General features: G+C 35.4%; 1 protein-coding gene across 1 annotated transcript; it reads left to right on the top strand.

Moving 5' to 3' along the window:
* Nucleotides 1–6,154: 6,154 nt before the first annotated feature.
* LOC104111859 (glucan endo-1,3-beta-glucosidase, acidic) lies at nucleotides 6,155–8,030 on the top strand. The gene is made up of 2 exons (XM_070192431.1): nucleotides 6,155–6,303; nucleotides 6,912–8,030. The coding sequence occupies exons 1-2, from the start codon at nucleotides 6,222–6,224 to the stop codon at nucleotides 7,859–7,861; spliced, it is 1,032 nt and encodes a 343-aa protein (XP_070048532.1). The 5' UTR covers nucleotides 6,155–6,221; the 3' UTR covers nucleotides 7,862–8,030.
* The last annotated feature ends 1,983 nt before the right edge of the window (nucleotides 8,031–10,013 follow it).

The following is a 10,013-nucleotide window of genomic DNA, read 5'->3' as shown; positions in this document are numbered from 1 at the left end:
CTTGTAAACATGAAAAACCTCTTACACGCCAAACTTTTCTCAGATGTCAAAAATACACACCTCTTGGTGCTCGAGAACTTATTTCACGACTCAAAACCATGTTACCAACATTCGGCACACTACCTAATTCGAGCGAACCAAATCATATGCGTGAAAACCATTTTAACTGCGAAAACTCTTTGAAAATCATATATATTTTCAAGCTAAATGATGAAATATTTTTTCAATTCAAAATTCAAAACCATACCTGAAGCCTTTTATAATAATAATGTGACCATGAAGCCTTTTATAATAATAATGAGATCAAATAAAATAAATATCTTTCCAAGTATGTCGTATACCATGACTATCCCAGTACTACAACTCATCGCAACGACGATTCAATACATTAGTTTGATCAAGAAAAGCCTTAGTACTTTCTCTCTCGGTCTATTTCCGTTCACATTTTTGGATGGCAACAGATATGTTCGATGCAAAGGTACTTCACGTATGTAGATAGGTACGTGAATCTGAAATGTATTTGCTTTCTCTTAAACTTGAGCGTTGTGTATCTCCCATCTTGTTTCTTTGAAAAATAAGAATTGATATAAAAAAAAAAGAGAAAAGAAGAACTGATGAATAGATGAAAAAATATCGTCTTTGTTGGGAAAATAAATATATTCCGCCCAAAAATAATATCCGCGGTAAATAATAATAACACAAGCGAGTAACAATAACACCAAATCTTTTAACAAAGTAAAATACAATACCCGAGCGGAGCAATATTACCACTATAATATTACAACTTAGTTGTGTCAAAAGACTATTACAACTTCGAAAGAAATAACACTCTTTATTTTAAACACCTCACTACAATATTACGCACACTCACTATTTATCTCACAGACTACAATCTGTAGATTACTCTCTCTAATTTCTATTGTTTCTCTCTTATTTTGGTGTGCTTTACAATGAGGAGGAAGCGTCTCTATTTATAGAGTTTTGTTGCTCACCAAAATCAATTAAAATTGGTTCGGTGCCTACTTTGTAGATTTGCAAGATTAAAAATTTGTTACAAGTTAGTCTTGCTCCACCGCCCAAGCAGCAAATCAAACCAATTTGATTTTTGCTTTTATTTTTAATTTTTTGTTATTCAAATGGGTCCCATAAATCTCCCCCTTAACTCTGAATTTTCTTGGTCATTCCAAGTCTTAATCTCAACCTCTGAAAATCTTCAAACTTGAGAGGCTTTGTAAAGATATCTTCAACTTGATCATGAGATTTTACATATTTGGCTTCTATATCTTTCTTGGCAATACATTCTCTAATGAAGTGACAACTTGTGTCTATATACTTGCTACGATCATGATACATTGGATTCTTCGCGAGTGCCTGTGCGGATTTATTGTTAATACAAATCTCTGTAGCTTCAATTTATGATAAATTGAGCTCCTTCAATAATTTTCTCAGCCAAATAGCATGATATGTACAAGATGTTGCTACTATATATTTAGCTTCACAAGTCGAGAGAGTAACAATGGATTATTTCTTTGAACTCCAAGAAATAACAGAATCACCCAAAAAAAAAATACAAAGCTAGTTGTGCTTTTCTATCATCAATAACTCCCGCATAATCACTATAACAAAATCCCATAAGGTTGAAATTAATAGAAGAAGAATAAAATAGTCCAAAGTCAATCGTACCTTTTAGGTAACGAAGAATGCTTCTAGTGACCTTCAAGTGAGTGGACGTAGGAGCTTCCATGAAGCCGCTTACTACTCCAACTGCAAAGAGTATACCTGGCCTTGTACAAGTCAAGTACCTCAAACTTCCCACAAGAATTCTGAAAAATGTGGGATCCATTTTTTCTCCTTCATCAAAGTTGGACAATCGAGCATGTTAAACTTCTTCAATATCTCTTTTGTATAGCTTTCTTGAGAGATAAAAATTTTATCCCCCCTCTTCTTCACTTCTAGGCCCAGGTAGTATGGCATGAGCCCTACGACTATCATCTCGAACTCACGAGACATATCTTTCCTAAAGGCTTCAAACAAACTTGGGTTATTACCCGTGAAAATAAAATCATCAACATAAAGACATGAAGTGTGATATCATTGTCGATCTCCCTGTTTTCTTGGATTATTGACCCAAAATACTTGAAATTTCCTCTCTTGTAAATGACTTGTATATCAATTCTAACTTCTAAATCCGCCTCATGTAATGCGTCGCTGAACTTGCACTCCATATACTCTATTTTAGTCCTGCTCCGTGATGACCCGATATGTCATCTTATATTCTAGAACCTAATTCTGTATTTCGAGGTCTCAAAAACCTTATTTTAGCCTTCCTCGATTTGCCTGCGTAGTCCGGGTATAGGCTTGAAAGGCTTATATGTTAAAAAGTGATAAAAATAAGAATTTTTGCCTAAAAACTTCAGTTGAGTTGACTTCGGTCAATAGTTTTCGTAAACGGGCCTTGATCCGTATTTTGATAGTTCTGGTGGGTTCGTATCAAAATATGGGACTTGGGTGTATGCCCGAAATCGAATTTCGAGGTCCCTAACTCGAGATATGTTTTTTTGTTGAAAATTAAAAGTCTGCAAATTTAATGGTTTTAAGAATTGATTGATGATTGGTCTTGTTGATACCGGGTCCTTATTTTGGTTCCGGAGCCCGGTACAGGTCCACTATAATATTTAAGACTTGTCTGTGCAATTTGGTGAGAAACGGAATTGATTTGACGTGGTTCGCACGTCCGGTTGTGAAAATAGAACTTTTAAAGTTTTCTTGAAATTTTCATTTGATTTGGTATTCAATTCTTAGTTCTAGGCATTATTTTGGTGATTTGATCACGCAAGCGAGTTCGTATGATGTTTTAGGACACGTGTGCATGTTTGGTTTGGAGCCCCGAGGGCTCGGGTGTATTTCGGATGGGCCACGGGATGATTTGAACTTGGGAAATCTAGTTTTTCTATAGTTTCAGGTGCCTTCTGGTTTCCTTCTTCGCGTTTGCGAAATCACTCTCGCAAACGTGAAGTAGAAACTGGGATGGCTGGGTTTTCTTCTTCGCGAACGCGAAGGTTGGGTCGTGAACGCAGAGCGATGGGGGCTTTACCCTTCGCGAACGCGACCAGCTCAACGCGAACGCGTAGTGTTTGGGACCTAAGGGAGGGGTCAGTCATTCCTTCATCACGAACGCGAAGGCCAGGGGGAATAGCCTTTGCGAATGCGTAAGCTTGACAAGCTCTGCTCTTCGCGAACGCGACAGTGTTCTCGCGAACGCGATGAACACTGTCGCCCAACTATTAAACAGTCCCATTATGGGACTTAAGCCATTCTTTCCAATTTTCAAAACCTAGACGGCCTAAAGGCGATTTTCAAAAGACATGTTTTTCCCCAAAGTATTGGTAAGTGATTCTAAACCACATTCTTTCAATTACCCATTATATTTTATGAATTTTCAACCAAAAATCTAGAGTTTTCCTGGTAGAATTAGGAATTTTGGATAGAAACTAGGGATTTGGAAAAAATGGGTATTTAGACCTCAAATTGAGGTCGGATTCCAAAATCACTTATATATCCGGGCTCGGGGGTGAATGGGTAAATGGATTTTGGTCCGAACTTCGGGTTTCGACCAAGTGGGCCCGGGATCGATTTTTGACTTTTTGGGAGAAAGTTTGGGAAATCTAAATTTATTCAATGTAATGATTCCTTTAGCAATATTTGATATTATTGAGTCGTTATTGAATAGATACGAGTGATTTGGAGGTGGATTCTAGAGGAAAAGCTGTGATTGAGTATTGAGTGGCCTTCGAAGCGAGGTAAGTGTTGTGATTAATCCTGGTTTGAGGGATTAGGTATTAATTGCCTATTTGCTACGTGTTTGGATGTTGAGTACAACGTATAGGTGAGGTGACGAGCATCTATGCTTTGTTGTCGAGTCATAGCATGCGAGTGAGTCTTATTCTTATAACTGTTGTATTCTTTGATCATATTGTTCATGCTTAGACTAGGTATTCGTTATGTTGAGCAACTCTTATCATGTTTTACGGAAATTGATATTGATTGAGTATTGACTCAAAATTGAGGTTGGTATTATGGAGCTAAATATTGAAGTAAGGCTGATTCTTGATATTTCTATCTCTCTGTTGTTATTGTTCATTATTTTGGTGAGGAAGAGTGTTAAAGCACGAAGGGTGATGCCGTGCAAATATTTTATGAGTGAGAGTTAATACACGAAGGGTGATGTCGTGCCATGATATGTGAGTGTTAATGCACGAAGGGTGATGCCATATCGTTTTTTTGTTTATATGGTGAGGATGAGAGTTAATGTACGAAGGGTGATGCCGTGTCGTTTCTGTTAATTATTACGGTAATGTTGAGAGTAAAAGCACGAAGGGTGATGCCGTGCATTTGTCTTTATTGTGTTTAATACTTGATTTGGTGCAAAACATATTGTCAGTTGTGGTTTTTTTACTGTTACAGTTTTCTTTATCTTTTCTTCATCCCTTCAGCATGTTTCCCCTCCTGTTATTATCTGTTTAGCTTCTATTAGTTGTCATTGTGCTCGTATATTGTATAACTGCACTGGTTTATGAATGTGTCTTGTCTTAGCCTCGTCACTATTTCGCCGAGGTTAGACTCGACACTTACCATTATATGGGGTCGGTTGTACTGATACTGCACTCTACACTTTTTGTGCAGATTTTGGTACCGGCTCAGGTTGATCGAGATTTTAGCTGTTGGACTCGCTATCCGGAGACTCAAGGTAGATCTGTCGGCGTTCACAGACCTGGAAGTCCCCCTCTATCTTTTTTGTTTTACTGTTTATTTCATCAAACAGTTGTATTTCTTTCAGACTATTACTTGTAGTGAATTCTAGAATGCTCGTGAATTGTGACTCCAGATCCGGGTGATAGTAATTAATGTAATTTCTTTATTATTCCGCACTCGCTATATTTTATCTTAGATAATTTGCTGTTAATTTTTGAATGGAATAGGGATTGGTTTAATGATTCTCTAACGTTGGCTTACCTAGCAAGTGAAATATTAGGCGTCATCACGGTCCCGACGGTGTGAATTCCGGGTCGTGACATGCTCAACCTGAAAGTTTTAGTCTTTAAAGTCTATCTCCAAACCTTTAGTTTACCGTTAACCCTGTCGTCGTCTCATCAATCAATATTATGTCATTTACAAATAATATACACCATGATACCCCTTGAATATGCCGTGTTAATTCATCCACCACCAAGGCAAATGCACTAATACTAATACTAATAGGAAAGATAAAAGGGATTTGAAAACGAAGAAGTAAAATTAGATGATTACTTATTTTCTAAAACCTCAAATATTTTGAGATAAATTCAATTCAAAAAGCTAGAAATATCTGAGAGCATGGGAGTATCAAATAGGCGTAAATAAATTGTGGTATATCTAGTTGTGATAACATAGATAATCACCTCACCCACACACGTACACACACACACACACACATATATATATATATATATATATATATATATATATATATTGAGGTGATAACATAGATAATCACCTCACCCACACACGTACACACACACACACACACATATATATATATATATATATATATATATATATATATATATATAATTTTATTTTTATTTTTTTTAAAGGGTCCAAATTACCCTGATCAACTTTTGATTATAGTTCAGAATTACAAGCTATAGTTCAGAATTACAAGCTGGAAATATATAATTTTATTTTTATTTTTTTTAAAGGGTCCAAATTACCCTGATCAACTTTTGATTATAGTTCAGAATTACAAGCTATAGTTCAGAATTACAAGCTGGAAAAATAATATTATTAAATTAAAGTCTGCAGAGGACGAAGCTGCTCCATCTCGCAAGTCGTATACTATACGGGCAACTTCGCCCCTTCTCCAAATATTCGACCATTTATTTCTCGTAAAATTCAATGTCTCCATCACAGTACTAGATTTGAACTTTCTACATTTTTTTTCCACTTGTGACATAAATACACACTCTATATTCCATGACGTGCTTCACTGGGTATGACTTGGTTATTAACTCTACTTAACAAAATTACACTATTCCTCTAACTGCTTCACAGGGCAATTGACTTTGGCTTTTTAAGTCTTTGTCGGTCTTCTTCTGCTTGTCTATATAAGAAGCAGCCTAATGGTTCCTTAAACACACAACTTCAGCTCAAGTGTTTCTTACTCTCTCATTTCCATTTTAGCTATGGCTTTATGCATTAAAACTGGCTTTCTTGCAGCTGCCCTTGTACTTGTTGGGTTGTTAATGTGCAGTATCCAAATGATAGGTCTCTCTCTCTATCTCTCTCTCACACACATGTATATGCACCTTGTACAATGCGGATCACCTTATATACACTAATAGCGTAAATAACTTTTACGGTAGTATTGATTTACTCTTGTATTTTCTTATGCTTAGTTTTCATTTACTACCTAGGGATTCTATTCTTATTTTTATTACCATTATTGTTTCTTTCAATTTGGTTGATGTATTATCGAGCAGTTATTTACCGCCTGTTGTTATTACTATTGCTTCTTTTTTATTTTTTCTTGAGGTGAGAATCTATCGAAAATAACATCTCTATTCTCATAAGGTAAGGGTAAGGTCTGCGTACACTCAACCTTTCCCAAACCCCACTTGTAAAATTATATTGAATTTGTTATAATATTTTTATGTTGTATCACGTAACCTATCTTATTTTGTAAGTCACTTATTATGAATAGTTACCTATAGTTATTTCTAGGTGACCTAACACAATAATGATGGTTTGAGAAGAATTTATATAGAGAATCATATTTAGTGAGAATATTCATTTAGTCGACACCAACTTATTTGGGACCGGCGCATCGTCGTCGTTGTTGTTTATTCTAATGTACTTTTTTTCTTATCATGCAGGGGCACAATCTATTGGAGTATGCTATGGAAAAATTGCCAACAATTTACCATCAGACCAAGATGTTATAAACCTATACAATGCTAATGGCATCAAAAGAATGAGAATATACTATCCAGAAACAAATGTCTTCAATGCTCTCAAGGGAAGTAACATTGAGATCATTCTCGATGTCCCAAATCAAGATCTTGAATCCCTTACGGATCCTTCAAGAGCCAATGGATGGGTCCAAGATAACATAATAAATCATTTTCCAGATGTTAAATTTAAATATATAGCTGTTGGAAATGAAGTATCTCCTACAAATAATGGTCAATATGCACCATTTGTTGGTCCTGCCATGCAAAATGTGTACAATGCATTAGCAGCAGCAGGGTTGCAAGATCAAATCAAGGTTTCAACTGCAACATATTCAGGGCTCTTAGCAAACACCTACCCACCTAAAGATAGTATTTTTCGAGGAGAATTCAATAGTTTCATTAATCCCATAATCCAATTTCTAGCACGAAATAACCTTCCACTCTTAGCCAATGTCTATCCTTATTTTGGTCACATTTACAACACTGCTGATGTCCCACTTTCTTATGCATTGTTCACACAACAAGAAGCAAATCCTGCAGGATATCAAAATCTTTTTGATGCCCTTTTGGATTCTATGTATTTTGCTGTAGAGAAAGCTGGAGGACCAAATGTGGAGATTATTGTATCTGAAAGTGGCTGGCCTTCTGAAGGAAACTCTGCAGCAACTATTGAAAATGCTCAAACTTATTACAGAAATTTGATTGATCATGTGAAAAGAGGGGCAGGAACCCCAAAGAAACCTGGAAAGACTATAGAAACTTATTTATTTGCCATGTTTGATGAAAATGATAAGAAAGGAGAAATTACAGAGAAACACTTTGGACTCTTTTCTCCTGATCAGAGGGCAAAATATCAACTCAATTTCAATTAATTAATGGCAATATATATTGATATATATATATATATATATATATATATATATATAGTGATATGAGTAATAAGGAGAACTGCTATGTTTTTCTCTTCAATTGAAAATGTAATTCTGGTTTCACTTTGATATCTATATGTCATTTATTGAAATCTCGTCTTTTGGTTTTAAAGTCTCGCCTTCTATTGACAAGTATCTGCGTAGTTTTCATATAAAAAATACTAAGCCTAAAAAGAGTGACTACCACTATATTCTTGACTTTTAATACTCTCCTTAGCATGGGGTGCTAGTTTTGGGGGGGGGGGGGGGGGGGCGAAAAAAGTGAATGAAAGACCGTATTGCATTGGATGCTCTCCACAATTTTCTTGGTCATCAATATGACATTTTCTTTACATAACTGCTCTTAATTTTTGATCACTAAGCATCTGAAACAAAAGGAAAATTAAGCTAGGAGATGACTCATATTCTATCAGGATGTCTGATCTTGGATCAAGCTTGCCTGTATATTTCAATAAGATGTGTTTCATTGAAGAGGATGAACTAGACTTTTTTCATCATCCCACCCAAGGCAGATCGAAACAAAGATCTTCCACCAATATTTTCATTCTCTTGGCCAGCTATGCTACCAGTAATAAAGAGGTCTTTTTCATCTCTCCCACACGGTTTCTTTTTCTCTTCAAGATTCCTTTATTTCTACTAGTTTTTACGTTAGAAATTTGTAGGAAGTAAACAAAGTCTTTACTTTCGAAATCCACTCCTGAAGTCAAGTCACTAAAATAAAGTACTTTCGAGTTATTTTTTTGTAGAAAACGCTCCATTCGTCTTAGTTAGAAACATTAACTTTAGCATTTCTTGACTTGGAAAGAGACTTGTAGATTCTAGAGCAACACATAAAGTCAGGAAAACTTAGTTTCTTAACTCTATGGATCGTGTAACGGTTGCTAAATTATCATCAGCGCCATTGCAACGTTATGCAATGTAATTTGCTCCCTAACCTCTCGGATCCTACTCCGAACATATAATCAATCCAGAATTCTCATACAAACCTAATAAAATCTTCAAATCATGAATCTAAGCTCGTTTATTCAAAATATTGACTTTGATCAATTATCTTAACTTAATGCTTCAAGTTCAAGTGTTCCATAAGACTCGGAATCCATGCCACCCATACCCGTAATGCATATATTACTAAATAAACATATGAGAGGTCTCAAATAGGGGAAATAGATTTTAGAACTCAAAACCACCAATTTGATCATTACACTATAGTATAGTGATAAAGTAAGATTATTAAACATAATATGTAACAATAGTTAAGTGAGAAGAATGGAATAAAAATGCATGTCATAAATGTTTTGATTTTCTGACAAAAACAATTATTCATTCCACGTGTAAATTAATATTTCGTTTATCATATTAATAATCATGTGCCCGTTGTCGCGTTGGCATACAACCATTGCCAAACCAAACACTAACGAAAAGGGAATACTTATGATTCCTCAAAGATTTGCCACTTTAATTTGGGAAGCACTAAAACATAGTATACCCCCATCAAAGCTATATTTGTTAATTTTAATGTTCTTAATCCAGTGTTTCTACTCTTAGTTTTTGGAAAATGTATAGTTGTAATTTTGGTACTTACTCTTTGGGTGTAGCGTGTATTAATTAGGGGTGAAAAATCATTTTAGTTCTCCAACCATGCCTTAAAAATCAAACACATCCTCAAGTATTGAACAATTATGATTTTCATCCTCCTACCTCAACCTCCGGCGATTGATCGGCAACTTTGGAATAGTTGACCGATCGTTAAAAGGGTTAAGATGTAATTTCAGTTATATTCTCAATTAATAAATACCTTAATTAATCTTATACATCAATTTACCCCACACATCTCCTATGTTAAGTAACTTAAACGCTTCTGGGCACAAATGCAAACAAAATTATAATATTAAAACACTATGAGTTAAACCAAGACAAAGCCTATGTGCAATGTCCCTTCTATTTAGCAAAAAATCCTTATCAGTTTACTAGCTACTGGAATGCAACAACGAAAAAACAGCCAACAATAACATAAAAGCACCAAAAAGGACTAACAATGCCAGAATTACACCAAAAGCAGTAGAGTGCACCAGTAGATACAGTTTACAAAACCTGC

This window comes from Nicotiana tomentosiformis, chromosome 1, assembly GCF_000390325.3.
Source record: "Nicotiana tomentosiformis chromosome 1, ASM39032v3, whole genome shotgun sequence".
Classification (NCBI taxonomy): domain Eukaryota; kingdom Viridiplantae; phylum Streptophyta; class Magnoliopsida; order Solanales; family Solanaceae; genus Nicotiana; species Nicotiana tomentosiformis.
The sequence above is the reverse complement of the archived record's forward strand: the minus strand, read 5'-3'. Positions and strand labels throughout refer to the sequence as shown.

Excerpts from the sequence above, each read along its gene's own strand:
- LOC104111859 (XM_070192431.1), top strand. The coding sequence starts at position 6,222 with ATGGCTTTATGCATTAAAACTGGCTTTCTTGCAGCTGCCCTTGTACTT. Across the intron at positions 6,304-6,911 it reads GTGCAGTATCCAAATGATAG|GGGCACAATCTATTGGAGTA; the intron begins GTCTCTCTCTCT and ends CTTATCATGCAG.